The sequence below is a fragment of the Anopheles gambiae genome, chromosome 2 (genome assembly GCF_943734735.2).
Source record: "Anopheles gambiae chromosome 2, idAnoGambNW_F1_1, whole genome shotgun sequence".
Lineage (NCBI taxonomy): Eukaryota > Metazoa > Arthropoda > Insecta > Diptera > Culicidae > Anopheles > Anopheles gambiae.
In genome coordinates, this window is record NC_064601.1 from 104949591 (window position 1) to 104966366 (window position 16776).

General features: G+C 45.1%; 1 protein-coding gene across 15 annotated transcripts in view; it reads right to left on the reverse strand.

Moving 5' to 3' along the window:
* The window catches only part of LOC1277242 (RNA-binding protein Musashi homolog Rbp6), a 591248-nt gene that overhangs the window by 316920 nt on the left and 257552 nt on the right, over positions 1-16776 (reverse strand). For 11 of the 15 annotated variants that reach the window (XM_061643240.1, XM_061643230.1, XM_061643234.1 and 8 more), the window contains 3 exons: positions 15772-15825; positions 15078-15162; positions 10271-10312 (listed from right to left, as the gene is read on the reverse strand). In XM_061643240.1, the coding sequence (XP_061499224.1) occupies positions 10271-10312; positions 15078-15162; positions 15772-15825 (181 nt within the window). The remainder of the gene's footprint in view (positions 1-10270; positions 10313-15077; positions 15163-15771; positions 15826-16776) is intronic. The other 4 variants (XM_061643244.1, XM_061643238.1, XM_061643243.1 and 1 more) reach the window with 1 other exon arrangement.

The following is a 16776-nucleotide window of genomic DNA, read 5'->3' on the forward strand; positions in this document are numbered from 1 at the left end:
TTGTACAAGTAACATGTTTAGTCTAGTGACATGATGGAATTAAAATTGATTCTCCAGTTTCCACGCGGCGAGGGGACGGTTGGACTACCACACCCAAGAGATGCTCTCTTGTGTTGGTTTTCGGCTCTCGAGCGCCGGTATGTGGTGCATGAGAACGTGCTTTTCAGGCTTTTGGAACCGGCTCTTCTCCGACGCCTTCCTCCACAGACGCTTTCATTCATTTCCACTGACAATCGTTGGCAGCCAATGTACCATGAACGGGATGGTGTACCTGAAGAATACTGAAGCTATTCTAAAACTCACACACACCCACACATGTTTGTGTAGAGAAATAAATACGTAAAACTGCAGCTTCATTTTCCACAACACACACACACAATGCACACGGCTCGTTGAACTGTCGGCTGCGGCTGGCGAGTGTGTTATCTTTATTTAATCTGCCCTACACATCCGTATGCTGAATTCTCGGCCACTCGGCACTAGTAATGCCGTTGCTGTGTGCTTGTTTAGTGAAGACACATTTTTGTCCCAACCAAATCGAGATCTCCGAACCTGATGGTGTGTGTTAAATTGAAAGCCTAAAATTAAATTCTCTGTCGTTCAAATGCAAAGCCTGTCGCCTTAATGTACATTCATTTTCATCAGCATTTGGGCAAACAAAGGAATTATTTTTTGGACGGGTGAGGCAGACAGGCGTACCAACAATTTAACAAACAAAACTTTCGAGTGCTCCTAGAACTTGCTCATACCTCACATGGATAGAGAGCCGTGCCTGATTCTTCGTGCCTGATGTGCTGGTCCACTCGATGGCTTATGGGATATTAATTAATTCAAGTGAATGGTTCCAGTCACAGCCAACTTCCTTTAAAATGCGTTGCCGAGATGGGAATGCTTTGGAATCCTTTAAGAAAGATGTGAAAAAGCCTCCGCATACTATTTCTGGGGAGTTCCCGTCTGAACACCCTGTACAAGTCCGTTAATAACAATTCTCTGGGCCGGTGTGTTAGGTTGTAAATTTAAGCTTCGAGGGTTGACAAGTGTACCTAAGCAAGAAATATACGGCTATGCTGTAATCGATCGTTTACCTCTGCCTGACTGCTTCCAAGATGGTAACCTTCAAAAAAAGGGCTATCGGTTGGTAATTTCCTTGCTCGTAATGGAGAGGTGTCTTGGAGTGCTAGTACCAGCTACTTCTGGCTATTGATTTAACACACTCACACACACACACACACACACACACACACACCACCACCATCAACAGACGTACGTAACTCAACGAGCACTTCCTAATCCAGAAATCGATGGTTCTACTCGATTCGATGTACCTAGCGAAATTAAAACCGGGTCCTGGGCATGTTACATATACTTGGGCTTTGCCATACACGGTCGCCTACCAGGCACACGAAGAGGTACACCACATCCGGTTGTGTACCTACTGCTCGGCGCGCGGCTAGTGTTACCCTTTTCAGCAGGGCGGTAAAAGCGGAAGAAAGGACCGCACTACACACTCCAACGCAGCCTCCGCTCCGCAAGACACAGCTAAAGGGAGCAATGACGTTCGTGCCTTAGCCAAACAATCGAACAGATGCTGTACGGTGCCGTAGTTCCAGTTCCTTGACTTCCTTTTCCTTGAGCAGCCCAAACAGCTCGGGATTTGCCCTTTCCGCCCCCGTCCAGGCTAGAAACAAACACTTTCCGCCTCGGCTTCTCGGGTGCCGGCTCCGTCGAGAGACGGCCGAGAGTGGCAAAGTAGCATAATTTGGTCTCACAGCCTAGCTCCTCTTCCGCCCAAGTAACGGTAGCGGTGCGGCCCGTTGGAAACATAAACTTTACCGGCCGCGCGCTCTGGCCCTGCTCTGCGGAACGTTTCGTCCTGCAAATGCCGCCGTAAACGCTAGGATGATTATAGGTGTATTGTTAATAAATTATCATATTATTTATTTATAATGCTGCCTTCCCTGCCTGCCGCGCGCGCGCGCCTCTCGGACTCGAGAGCAAGACACACACACGTGCTCACGCCTGAGAAACGAAAACTAATAGCACTTTCATCATTGTCTTGGCGCTTGGGAACGGGTTCCGCCTAGGCATGGGAAACCTCGGAGATGGATAGTGCGCCCGGCAGCCACACCACGAACCTTTTGGCACATCCGTTCCCGGTAAAGGGTAGTGCCACAGCTTTTCCCTCCCCACACATTGCGCACTCCGCGTAGGGCCCAGTGTCTCAATCCGTGCGCCTAACCTCGCTCACTCGTTCGGTGGTTTCAAGATCGAGGCGGCTTAGGCACACTCTGGGGAGAGTCCACCCTGCAGGCCCGGCAGACACTCCCAGCTCACACACGTATACGAAAAGGTGAAAGCCAATTCGCAGAAAAGAAACGTTCTGTGTTTTTCCAACCCGATCGGCAAGGGTATTTGGGGCCACGAGCGCGGAACCTGTTTCGTTTCAGGGGTGGAAGCAAAGCACACACAAAACCAATAAGAGCGATATGATAAATGGAATTAGCATCCACAGCACAATCCACAGCCGATGGGCGCAGAAGGGAGTGGAACGTACAACCCTTCGAAGCAAGAGTGGCAGAGGTGGAGGAGGAGAAGGGGAAACAAAACATATTTGCATTAATATTTCAACATGGGCCACTATTACTCATCTGACTTCTCAATACATAGTAAGCGGTGCAGTGCACAAGGACGTCTCCTGTACCTTGGGAGATGTTCTGTGGGATCTTTCTCGATGAAAGCGACGCCTCGCTATAGACTCAAATGTAGGAAGGTTGTATGTTTTCTACAGCTTTTGTGATATTTTTTTTAGAAATCCGTAAATTCCTGTAATTGATTAAGTATGAAACGCATCTCAAGCCTGTGAGGCATAATCTTGAGGTTAAGATGACACATCTGAAGTAATCTAATACAATGCTTAAATCAGCACCACTTTTCTGAACCAAATTTACCTCGCATGTCAAACATGTGAACACAAAACAACGCAAAAAAACCTTCCATTTTACCATCTTTGCTCTTCTGCTCAGCAAAACCTCCACGCAGTCGGCCCACATGCAGCAAAACCCACTCGACACTAACAAGCATCCTCTTACACTAGAGCGCGCGGATTGCCCGGCGTCGGGCACAACCTACCCTCGAACTCAAAACGATGGAAAATTATTAATCAATTGATATTTTCCTTCTCCAACCCGAAGCTCCCACCGAGCTAAGTGGGCTCTTTTTGGCATCACTCACAAGGGTGTGGTAACACAGCCAGCAGCAGTTTCTTGCGGCTCAGCTTTTTCCCGCTAACATGACAGTTCTGCATGGCCACCAATTTTCTCGACCTCAATAAGCTGCCGCTGTTTTGTGCCCGTGATCGGGTTGCTCGTGCTGTACCGGGCAGCTTCACTTTGCCCGGTTTTGTTTGTTTCCAGTGTTGTTTTCACCCCCTTCGCCTTCGCCGCATTCCCAGGAGAACAGAAAGTTGCTTGCTGAGCCAAGGAAGTGGGATGACAAAAAAAAACGGGACGAAAAAACAACCCCAACTCACATACCACTTGAGCAGAGTGTTTCTGTTTCTGACAGGAAAGGAATCTTCTCCATTCCTTTTTTGTTGTTGCCTCACGCTGCAGCGTAAGACGAGAACAGCGATCCTTCGCTTTCGCATAGGGCCGCGATGTAGGGGGAGAGAGAGGCAAAAATGGTTAATAAATTGTTACCAATAACCGTAACCGGGGGTCCGTGAGTTTTCCACCGATACGAGCAGCAAAGATACCGGAACCATCCCGGTTAGCATCTTCAGCCCGTCGGTTGTGGCCTGCTTTTTGCACCCACTCTCTCTCTTGCTCTCATATGCCTAGCCCCATCACATCTAGGGCAAACACACACACACACACACTCCCAATCGTTGTTGCCGCCGTGATAAGCCTAACCCGACACCGATCGGGGCGAGAGTGCCGGCAGAGGCATGGATCATCCCTTGCGGGCATCGAGAGAACTGTTGGAAAACAATTGCGGATTGGTCGATGTTTCGGAATGATATATTATCCTTCGATTTTCGCCTGGTGGTGGTGTGGTGCCACCCGGGTTCGGTGGTAGGCGTTCGTGTACTAGGTACGGGTTGACGGTCTCATGTGCACGTCTTGGTGATGTTTGGTATTTGTGTTTTTTTCCTCGTCTGCTCACCCTTCTTCTTCAACTTTCGTTTGTGCTTTGAGAGCATCGAGAGAATAATTCTTGGCCGGCGTATTCTTGCCGGAGATAGCATAACGTTTCCAGGTGGTTGATCTTCACAAATGTCTGTTTGATTCGATTCTTCACATTTGTTTCTTCCAGCGAAAACCACTCGAACAGCAAAGTTGTCCCATATCAATGCTGTTAGCTTGATTGAAGGATCTTTTTTTTATATCATTTCGAAAAGGTACTCTCAGTGTCATTACTATTTTCAAGTGTTTATGGACGGTTGTAGCAACAAAAAAAACTCGCCCTATACCCGACGTAACAAAGCAGGACACAGTCGGCTTCAAGCTTATGAGACGGTAGTAGGCTTGCTAGAACCATACAGTCCCACCCTTTCAATGGGCAGATCTCATCATTATGGCACTCGGTTAGCTACGGAAAGGTTGCTTGTTAGCGGTTCCCTCCCGCGACACGACACCGGGGGAATAATGGACAGTTGTCATTTGCGATGCACGATGAGTGATCGACGACCTGGCAACTCTCGTAACGCTGTGCCGGGCGAGGGTGACATTAATTAAAGCAGCTAGGACCGGGGGACGCCATAGATCGAGCCCAGTCTATAGATAACGTAGTTCCGTGTGGATTGCGGATGCTTTCTTCTGGACGCTACTTTTTCTTCTCAACACCTCCTCGATTTGATGAATGATAAGAGCGAAGGAAACGAACGGAAATAAAATAGAGCAAAAAAAAAAAAGATTGACACGTGCACCACTCGATGACTTTCATAATGTGAGCGGCGGTGGTATTACGGCGAACGAAAAAAAGACATCATAAGACAGCGGTGCGTGCACGATAGTTCTGGTTGCGGGAGTGGTGAAAACGTTCTCCTGTTAGCCACCATTTTTCCCTCTACACCCTACACTCAACGCTTCAAGCATTATTTCTTGCCTCACATCACGCCAATTCTATAATCTGGGGAGGTCGGCGCAAAACCTCAACCAGGAGCGAGCGAGAGCCAGAAAAAAAGCAAAAGTTAAAACATTAATTAATTTGTCAATCTTTATTACCGGTGCGCGCGGTAGTAATTAAAATTAATGACCAGCTTCATGCTAGAAGTTGCACAATGGGAAAGAGATAGTTTTTATTCCCGCCGCTTTCTTTCTCTGACTCGAGTGGGTAACGTGTGTTTGGATCTAGGTATGTTTCTGTGTGTGTGCGTGACTAACGCGTTGCCGACTTCCTCATCCAAAAGTAATTTGAGCAGCTTGGAAACAAAACAAAAGCAGCAACAATAACAAAAATGACGAGGATTATCACGGTGATGTCATGACAGTGACGAATTTTCGAGAACGGGTCAATTAAGCCATCGTAGATGGGTGGAAGAATTCACTTTCGTGGGGTCAGGGCAAACAAAAAAGCAATGTTCTGAACTGATAAAGATGTTGACTCATTATTTGTCTTTTGGAGCTTAGTCAGCGGCGGATCTAACGGTAGGCGGACTAGGCGGTCGCCTGGGGCCCCGCCGATTTAGGGGCCCCGTAGATCGCCATTCTATAGTATGCCGTATGGACAGAGTACTAGCGACAAGGGCCCCCGGAAGGATGGCCGATGGGGCCCCGAGGTTGGCGAATCATTTGCACCCCCCCCCCCCCGTCAGCAAAAATTGAAGAGTTTGCGACAGATGATTTGTGAAGGATTTGATTTGCGAAGGGCCCCCCGCTGAATCAATTGCACCCCCCCCCCCCCCCCGTCAGCAAAAATTGAAGAGTTTGCGACTGATGATCGAAGGGGGCCCCGACGGCATTTCAAGTTTACTGTTCAATCTCCCAACAGCAACTTTAGTGCCGCTACCCCCCCCCCCCCCCCCCCCCCCAACAACATTTACCATTTACAGAGGGCCTCAACTCGTCGTTCCGCCTAGGGCCCCCCATACCCTAGATCCGCCACTGAGCTTAGTATGACGTTTCAAAAGAAATATTTTTCCTATCCCGAGTCCAGATTGGAGCTTGGTTTGTTTGGGATGAGTTGGAATTACATTGAAAAACACATTACAATGATGCTTTGAATAAATCAATGTCTTCTTAAACCAGTTTACCAGGGAAATATTTCTCGAATGAAAAGTAACCACACCTGGAAATAATAAGTAAGATCAACCAATTCTCATTTCCTTTAGATTGTTATGAGACAACCAATGTTTGAAATTCAATTTCGGGCGAAATTCCTACCCACCCAATATGTGTTTTCTAGCACATCATCCAACAATAAAGGTTAAAGTAGATAACTTTAATTCTCCTTTTACACTTAAAAACAATATCATACTGCTGGTAACGGCTTCCTTCTTGTATACTGCTACAAAGTGAAACATGTTCAATCAAACCACATCCAAAAAGCCCCTTTGCCAATTCGTGATACTAGAGCTGCCCTGCATCACATATGCACAGACACACATACACCAATTATATTGCAATTCAATAATGTGCGCTAAATTAAGCAACGATTTCCCAATTGCCTGTTCAGTTTCGCACAAGCAGATCCGTTTCCGTATCTGAGTATCGAGAAACTTAATTTCACATGCAACCACCCTCGAACACACACACGAACACACACGACCCTAGCCCAGTGTGCAGAGCCGAGGGGAGACGGTAGTGTATATTCCATTTGCATCGATGTGCTTCCAATGTGCACCAACCATTCACGCTGGTAGTGATACTTCTTCATCTAGAGAGCTCAACCATTTGCTCACGAGACACCCGAGACCCGAGACAACCCAACACGACCCAAACTCTTGCCAGCACCAGCCAGGGGAAGGAGGTGGGTGAAATCGAAATCTTTACTCATCTATTTTCGTTCCACACAACTCCTCCCTTTGTCTCCCCCATTGCACCGTACCGTATGAACCCCACTCTCACCAAGCGTGCTCCATCTATCCCGATGGTCGTACTCGATACCAGCATCGAAACGCAAATTCATTGAATTAGATAAATTTATTCATACTTGAAAACATTCGAAAAGAAAGAAAAACCATTCGTTTCTCCATTCCTCTTGCCTCTTTCCCTACCTCTTCCACCTTCTGACAAAGTGGAAGGGACAAAAAAAACCTTGGGTGCCGATAAACTCCCGGTTTCCGATTTGCCCGTCGGTGTGTTACTGTTTGATCACGAGCGAGGGTTAGGGGCAAACACCCGGGGTCTTGGAAAGGTTTTGAGAGCCGCGCCATGATAGCGGATCAAACCCGACCACCGAGAATGAACCACCGGTATGTGGCAAGCGTCGGAGTGTGTGTATCTGCGGAAGATGATGCTGCTTCCCCGAGGGCCCCCCGCAGGACTCCGGGCAAACTTCCGACAAAGCATCGGGCTCGGTTCGGGTTTTGGAGCAATGATTTATGATGGCAGAGATCAGAAGTTCGGGAGGTGTGCTTTCTCCGACCACACGCCGTTACCCCTCACACTGCCACCACTACCGGCAGCATTTGGGGGCGCAAGTTCCAGGGCAGGATGATTCTTCGATCGATCAATCGAGGAAGGAATTCAAATCGCGGGCAAGTAGCGCTCAGTAAGCGGGTCTGCTCAAACAGTTCAGGAGGTTTAGCCTCGTACCGGGTGTGTGTGTGTGCGTGTGCGAGCACGCTAACAGAGCATTGCTTGAGTTTGCATTTATGCTGAGAGCTTCTGAGAAACGGTTCAGACTGCCTGGCACCCTGTCACAGGTGTAAATACGGGAAGATTGAGGGCGCGAATTGCACGCGTGGCGCAAACGACGAACGACCGATTGCGAAAAGAGTAGGCGTCGATTATTCTAGATTTAGGCACGTGCTCAAAGCTTCGTTTGATCGCGCAACCCTCTTTTGAGCTGATACTGTCGTCAAAGATTCGTGAAACATCCTCACTGTTTAGACAAATCGACCCGATTGATGGGGGAGATTGCCGTTGCAACACCATCATTAAAAATTTCGTTCATAATCCGACCGTGCACCAAAAAATACCGCAAGGCTAAGTGAATTTACTGGACCCCAAACACAATTTCCTTACATCAATCTTTGGCACACTGAGTGGCACACACTTTTTACCAAGAATATGTCGTACAACCAGCTTCGCTTGGCCACCCTTCTTACACGGCTTTACAACGTCCTGCGCAACGCTCCCTCCAGCCAAACTTTCTACACAACACTTCTGCCAAACATCAGCCTAGAGTTGCTGCTTAACGCTCAAAGCACTTTGCTGCTCATTGCACGTAGTACGAAGAAAACGGTAAAGCAAACTCCCAAAAACCCATCAACCATCATCAAGGACGAAGGAGAGGGGGAAGGGGAATGCACGCTGTGTGTGCGTACAAATAACTACACGTTCAATACGCTTCAAACAAGTCCCTGCAGAGGGCAAAGGGCGTCCCCTATTGCTGCTGCTTTGTCGACATTTCTGACGACATCAGCGACAAACCGTGTGCCAGGACAGCTTCCCCAAAATGCCCCCAAGCACAGGCTAGATTGTTGATGAGAAGTACTCGTGTCGTCCATGGCGTCTCTCGCACTGTTTGCTCGATCGTTGCGCTGCTGGCGGGAGAGCATCCTCATGAATACAGGCGCGCGGAGGAAATGTTTGCCTCTAGCACTGTACTTTGCTTCCCATACACAGTGACATGCTGCGTGTTTTCTTTCATTTTTCTACAACTCATCCCGTTAAGAAAAAGAATGATCTAAAATCGAGTGGATTATGGAAAAAAGCGACATCGACAAGCAACGAAATACAAGGCAAATGGGAATGGGGAGGAAACACATTTTCAAAGGCTATCCTCATATCCCCGTAAGCAACGTCTTGTCATCACACTCCTCCCCAGACCTAGTCAGCTGTTGTTGGACACTGCTGAGAAGGTAGAAAAAACATTGAAGATTCCGAAAAAAACGTCTCCTCCTCGAGTATGTAAAGTTGAAAGTCTTGTTCGAGAAGTTAACTTTTTCCTTAGAGTCCACGTCCCTAGATGATAGTGACACACTCCTAGGCAGGTTGTTGAAGTTGTGCTGCTGCTGTGCCCATGCCAACATGTTCTTCCTTTTCCGCCGAATTGTGGACAATTTCTAACCAACTGCTTGCTCTGCTTTTCGATTCTTAGCCAATCTCGATGAAGCAAACCCCAATCATGGCCCCAGTTACAGGACAGGGAAGCGTTTTCTGAGCAGGGGATAAATGCAAAGTTTTGCCTTCCCTTTCGGTGTATGATGTATCTTACACGATTGGGACCAAAAATTGCTAAAGCAAGTCGGCCAAAAATATTTTCTTGCACGCCGAGAGACACACGGTGTAAGTGCTCGCGGCAAAAGGGTAACAACACAAGCCAAACCGATATAGGACATGATTGTCGGGGTGGGACATATAGGAACTTTTTACGTTGGTAGTATGTTTGGCTAAAAACGCGGACGCGATTGTAACCAGACAAGGTTGAATGAGAGCAACTGTTCGACATTTGAAGTGAGAAAGTGTCACTTTTCCCTGCATTTGGAGCGCGCAGATAAACTATCCCTCCATTGCAATGTGAATTAGTGGGACGCTAGGCAGTAATAAGGTAGGTTGCATTGAAATGATGAGAAAGTAGTATCTGAATTAGTCTGATACTTATCTTTTCAAAAGCAATCATGTACAATATACACATTTTCTATCGTAAAACTAATGGTGAGTATCGTAAATAATTGACATTAAATGGATTAAATATGATATTCTTGTAATTTTTGGTCACTTAAGGTAATTACTGTAGCAAAAGGGTAAAGAAAAACAGGAATCAACGGCTAAAATTGATGTGATAAACAAACTTGCATTACACCATTGACTTGAAGTACCAAGATGGTGCTATGAGTGTTGAAAACGATTTTTTTAATCAATAGTAAAATAAAAAATCCATTGTCTGGCACAAAAGTGTATTCTCCGCTCGGCATAACTTATTCCTCGACTGGAAAATAATTTGTAAACCGGTGTAAATAAACCGCTCCGAATAGCATTATTATAGATAGATACAAACTGTCTCCTTTTCTCTGTATGTAACGTTTTGCTATATCTCTTTCTCTTTCTCGTACGACTTCGTCTTGCAAACGGTGAAAATGTTACACCATAGCTCCACTTACCTTTGGATGTGCCCTCCTTGGAAATGCTACTTTGGGATCGATCTGCAAAAGAAAGAAATGGAAACGAAAGCAGAGCGTTACGTATATATATATTTGTATTCGTATCAACGGGAGCGAGATAACATTAACACAGCCGACGGACACAGCCGGGCGAGGTGCGATCGTCCAAACATAAAGCACTGAATGGGAAGTGAAATCATTTAAATGAGCTGATTTTCATGCAAATGCACGAATATATTCTTCAACCCGGTCCGCCAGCCCGCCACGATTGCCTCCCGTCCCGTCCGTTCGGTTCGGTTTACTTCTCTTTTAACTTTCTGCTAAGGGCTACGACGGAAAACTTCTTCACAATGTGGTTGTAAGCAGCGAGTTGTTAGAGGGCAAAGAATAAAGGATGGCCAAACCACAAGAGCTAGGCGAGAACCCCACTTCGTGTTCGCTATTCCGTGCGTGTGCATCTGATGGGAAAGTGATGAAATGAATAATATGTAAAAACGATAGTACGAAGCGCTGGGGTTTTTTTTTTTCGCAGGGCTCTCACAGTGGAAGGATGGATGGACTTTTGCTTAATGAAACGTTTCACCGAGCGTGTGAGGTGAATTTTTGTGGGTGGAATTTTTCCTTTCCTTATGACAGGGAAATAGATGAATATGTTAGACGGAAATTTTATCTTGCGATGTTATGGTTGGCAATCGAGCGAGCTTTATTGGGGAAAATTTGTATACAACAAGGTAAACATTTCTTATTCATCATTTGCCATAAAGTCTTGAGTCTTTCTGCCAGTAAGAAGACATCCTTCGATAGCTAATCCAACTGATAAATTCTTTACTATTTTGTGCTGTTGCATATTGTGCTGCTAGCGTACCCTCTCAACTGAAACAACGACTCAATCAACCTTTGGCATTATGCAGAGCTTCCACAGCCCTACAATAAAAGAAGAATGAAACAAAAAACACGCTTCAACACTGGGAGGCAACCCACATGGAAAGGGTTTTAATGCCAGCTGCTTTCGGGCATACGGGGCAAAAGAAATACACCATCTCTCGCCATTCGTGAAACCCGCCGAAATCTATCGGGAACGTTCCAAACCCCTCACCACTGGCTTCGTTCGTAAAGCAAATCTTATAAATACTTCAAACAAAAACCACCTTACTGTTCTGGAGGATTTCTCGGTCCGATTAAAAATGTATATCCGGTGAGCCGGTAAACGATTTACATACCAGAAAAAAAGGCGGAAGAAAAACAAGAAGAAATTTACATATTCAAGAGGTGAAGAAATGTGTGGCCGTTGCCGTACGCAAACACCACTATTTCACCGTATCTATCGGTATCCCTTCGAATGTAAATTTCATCGAACGACCGTAGCATCGGGCATCGGAGAAAATATACGCGCCCGTGCACGTGCGTGTGTGTATATGTTTGGTGTTTTTTATTTTATTTTATTTCTTTTTGTATCTTGTACCTTCAACCTAAAGGGAAGACATCCATCAATCGTGCCAGAGAACCCAGGTACCAGGCAGGTGATTGAAAGAACATAAAAAAGGTACAACATGTTCGGGGCGACCAAATATAGGCGACCAAACGACCGGGCCGTGGAGCGTATCTGGAATTTAACGATCACACGATTGATTAAAGAGTCAAAGGTAAGATATCTCAGCCAAACGTGTCGGAGGAACCCAGAAAGCAAATTTGTCTCCAGAAAAGGTATTGGGAGATATTTTTTTATCTTTTTTTGTAAAGGATTTTGGCGAAGAAAAAAACCTATCAGGACTTATCAGTGTCAAATTGCACAATTAGAGGTGGCCGATGTTCAACAAGATGTTGCAACAAATTCATATTTTGACATGAAGTAAAACATAATTAAGGAGATTTAGCTGAGAATATTGTATTCAGGACAGATAAGATAAATTAGTAAGTATCCTTAAATGTAATTCTTTGCTGCTTGCTCATTCGGTGATTTACCGATTCGAGTATTCCGGAGGAAAATACCTCAACAAGGGCTATGTTTTCCAGAAACATATAGAGATTTTATTAATGTACACAAGCATATAAATAACAATGTTTGTTTATATACAATATATTTCATAAATAAAAAGCTGAGAGTAAAATTTTCAAGGACTTGAACCAAAACTGATCTAAATTTGGTCCACTCAAATGAAAATGTATAAAATATTGTAAACGCCTCGTTAAAATCCCTATAATTTATTTGTACATGACGTCATGCTGCTCTCTTAACCATTCACATCCTGGTGACACGTGCTAAGAGAAGTCAGCAGTTTTTTTTTGTTATTTGTTGTTGCCTATGTTACGAATAATAAAAGCAAGATTTCTGAGCACACTTGGCTGAAGGTTTGCGTTCAGAATCAGCGGCAACCGTATGGAGGGGGAGACGGGTGCGCTACTTACCCTACTTAACAAACGTAACGGACCGGACCCGTAGGTCTGTCAGCCCGAAACCAAACAAGCGGGAGCGAGACACCCGGAGAGTGAAATTAAAATGAATAATAAAAAATATGGTCCTCCCAGGAGATGATTTAACAAGAATAATGTTTGCTCGAGGACGGCACACGCCCACACCCACCAACGTGTCTACCGGTCCGTGGGTATAACCATCGAATTATACTCGGCTCCAGCGCGTCGGGTTTGCGAAGCCCAAAGTGGGGTCGGTTGGTGGAGCACACGCACACACTCACGCACACAAATCGTAAGATAAACATGTGGGTGACATAACACGCTTCGCACCATTTACGAAATTCGCCACCATAGGTAGCTCCGGCTAAACAAGCGGGCAGGTCCTAAAAATGCTCCGCCAACCCATTCGTCGGACGGAATGCCGCCGGTCGCACGTTTATGATTGTCGGACCAAGCGGAGCCTATTCTTAACATAAAAAAAACTAAAAACGAACGAAAAATAGCAACAGTAGCACGAGCGGGGAAAAAAAAAAATCGCACACAAAACAAAAGAATCGCTCCCACCAAGCGAGACTGCGGAGCGATTTCTTCCGTGCTCTAAACTCCGGGACACATAATCCGAACCCGAGCGGTTAGAATATAAAAGGACCCGTTTTGTTTTCCTCCCGCGGCACGGGTGGACACACGGCCGCCCATCTTCGCCGCACAATGGCAAGCATATTTATTTTCCATCAGCCTGTTGTTCTCGGGATTTAGCAGCTTTAGCAGCAGCGCGTGCATGAAGCCACACAAACCGGTTGGGTTGGGGCGGTCGAAAGGGCCGGGACTGGCGGTGCACAAAAGTCTCAAGATTAGTGGAGGATGCCTAAAAGCACCCTGTTGTCAACGGTCGCCAGTGTCGTCGCGAGCTGTCCCGTCGGCAAAGGGAAGAAACCAACCAACCAAGGCGGAAGACCAGCAAAAAAAAATGCCATTGATGGATAAAAGGCTGTGGAGCAATAAAACAAAAATCGCTGTCACACACGTGCTCACACGCACACACGTGCGCTTCCGACACATAAACTGTAAACTGGGCACCGCAAATAAAGCAATCGTTAACGGTAGCATTCGGCCGTTACGGAGAGAAAGAGAGTGCTGCAAGGCTCTGGAAGGGCAATGATTCCGTGCGCATCCTTTTCCCTGCGTTGCGTTTGCTGATTGTGTTATAGAAAGTCGACCGACAAGAATAGAACGGTCAAACAATTTCACCGGGCAATGTCATCACTGCCATCACTTTTCGGTGGGTGGGATTTTGGGGGAAGGGTGACGAACGGAGAATGTTTATGTTTCGCGCGGCCAGCACGCACATACTCACACATTCGCAGCATAATTTAAAGAAAATAAAATTTGATTGTTATTTCAGCGCTGCGATGCGGAAATGGGTTTATGGGCTGGAAGGATTTCCACCGCTTATGGTGATTGCGAGCGATTTTCTCGGACAGTTTATGGCGCCGGGTTGTGGTGGACAGCGTGACGGAGAGCAATGTTTGACTTTGGGAATTTGAGTTTGGGATAATTTGGACGTTTTGATGAGTGAATGAGTGAAGCGAGTGTAATGAATAGATAATTTTCTACATTTTTCTGATTTAGTTTGATATTTTGTTCAATATGCACAAAATTTGGAACACTATACCCTTCAACAATCATAAAGGACCTCAGTAAAATGGATGAAACTCATACTTCAAATCATATAATTATTCAAAACCTTGGTTCTTTTTTTCAATCGGCATTAAAAATTATAGGGTCAATCATGGATTTTGTATAGTTGACTTACGTACTGTTGTACAAAATACATAATTTATGATAGCCAAAGAGCCGTAAGCCTCTGGAGTCTTCAACAGTTACAAAGGATCTCAGTAAATTGGATATAACCAAAACTTTATAACAGATAATTATTCAATACAATCAATTCAATATATTCGGCATTATAAACCATAAGGATAATCATGGAAATTGTGTAATTGTCTTAGGTACTGTTGTACTGTATAGCATAGCCATAAGAGCATATGCTCTAAGATTCGCAAATCACAACAGTGAATAGGGTACGTTGCACGGAACGATTGTTTGATTTCGAATCTTTCTCTTTCCATCGCCAAAAAAATATCCGCGAAAATTTTTGTGTTTCCATTCTGACGCGATTCTTTTGTAGATTCGAAAATGGAACTTTTGTGAACATATCACACTTCTACGTTTATTGTTTTTACCGTTTGGAAATCACTACTTTTCTCAGCTATAAAAATATGTAAATCTGCACAACAATAAACTTAAACATGTTTTAAGAAACATGTATCCGGACACTTAAATTAAACCCCTTAAAATACACTATTTTCATTACAAACTTTGCAAACAGACTTACCTTTTTGCCATCTAATTCATGGGTACCATGTGCTAACACTTTGTCTACGCTGGCAGGATCGCCGAATGTGATGAAGCCGAAACCCCTGCAATGAGATTGAAAGCCCTATTAGTAGCGGCAGACTGGGAAAGACATACTTGCGTCCCTTCAGCCATTCTAAAGCATCATTCAGCATGGAAGGTGAATCGATCCAACCAATTAACTAGCCGCAAGGTGTTAGGGTGAGTTTGGGTAGCATTTTGCTGTTCTATCACAGAACAACAACAAAAACACGCTTACAATGCATCTCTCTTCTGCCATCGTCTCTTTGTTTGCAGAAGTGTTTAATGCTGTGTTATGATGTTAGTAGTTAAGCTGAATTGTTTTAACAAATATGTTTCTGTTCGTTTTTCTTCTTTATACACAGTTAATCAGTATCCCGACTCATCCGACTGACCTTCACAAACAAAAACAGGGGAGCTGTTAAGAGCAAATCGACAGATTGTTAATCTTTTTTTCCTGGTGCACTTCAATTGCTTCATGGGCACTGTACAACTATGCTGGCTGCGCTCAGTTCCACTAGGGTTTGCCCAGTGGAATGATACGGTACAGTACAGGAATCATAAGCTACTACGGATAGGCAAGCTAACGGCACGGTACCACCCGCTACCGCAGGGACCGCCGCGATTCGTTACAGAGAATGTAGCACACCTACCTTGGTCGCGAATACAGAGGAGCCGAGGAATCAGCCAATCCCATCGCAGACGAGCTGAAAGAGAATGGTGTACTCGTTTCAAACTAGTTGCATGACCGCAAAAATGGTTATTGTTATTTGTTACAGTGTTGCTTTGAGGTATGGAAAAATTGGTATTATTGAAGTAGAAAAAAAAATGGAAATTCCATGGCAAAATCTAAAAACAAAATCCATAAGCAAACTGAGAAGAAGTATCGGTTAGCGAAAGAAACAAAAAAGATAGCGCCGAAAACAAACTAATAAATCACAAACCAAAGATCATACTGCTACTGAATTCGGCTAATGATTTGGGGCAATCGCTAAAGTAAACTAACCAACAACTAACTAAACAAACCATGAAGCAATTTCACACGCAGCAGCAAAGAAAGAAAGCAAAGTACAAAGATGTAAGATACGAAAAAAAAAACCGCTAACAATGCAATGTATCTCGCATGTGCAGGGGAGCGATTTTTTCCTGCACATGATAACGATACGATGCTATGAGATGTGTTAGGCAGCAGAAAATATCTTAAATTATCGAAATGAATGGACCAACCATCACGTCCGGTCGAAGAATGGAGTAGACACATACACCCGCACTCCCAAACACACACGCACGTCTCTGAAGCAGAAAAGCATTAAATCAATTTAAAGTATCATGGATTAGATTTAAACTCCTGACAATATATCACACACCGCGCGCCTCCATCGTCTTGGAAACCTCAACCCCTCACCGATGGTGGTTGTCTGTTTAAGCCCTCGCGGTATTTTCCACTCATGCTCTGCACGCGCTCTCTCTCTCTCTCTCTCTCTCTCTCTCTCTCTCTCTCTCTCTCTCTATTTCTCTCTCATCATCATCATCTTTCCGGCACAAAGAAACCGCCCGTTTCCTTATCGCGTCATCCTGACAAAGTAGAATGTACAAGGATTTTCGCCAATTCGTTGCTGGTTCAGGAGTTTTCGAGGCAACACCGATACTCGCTTTCT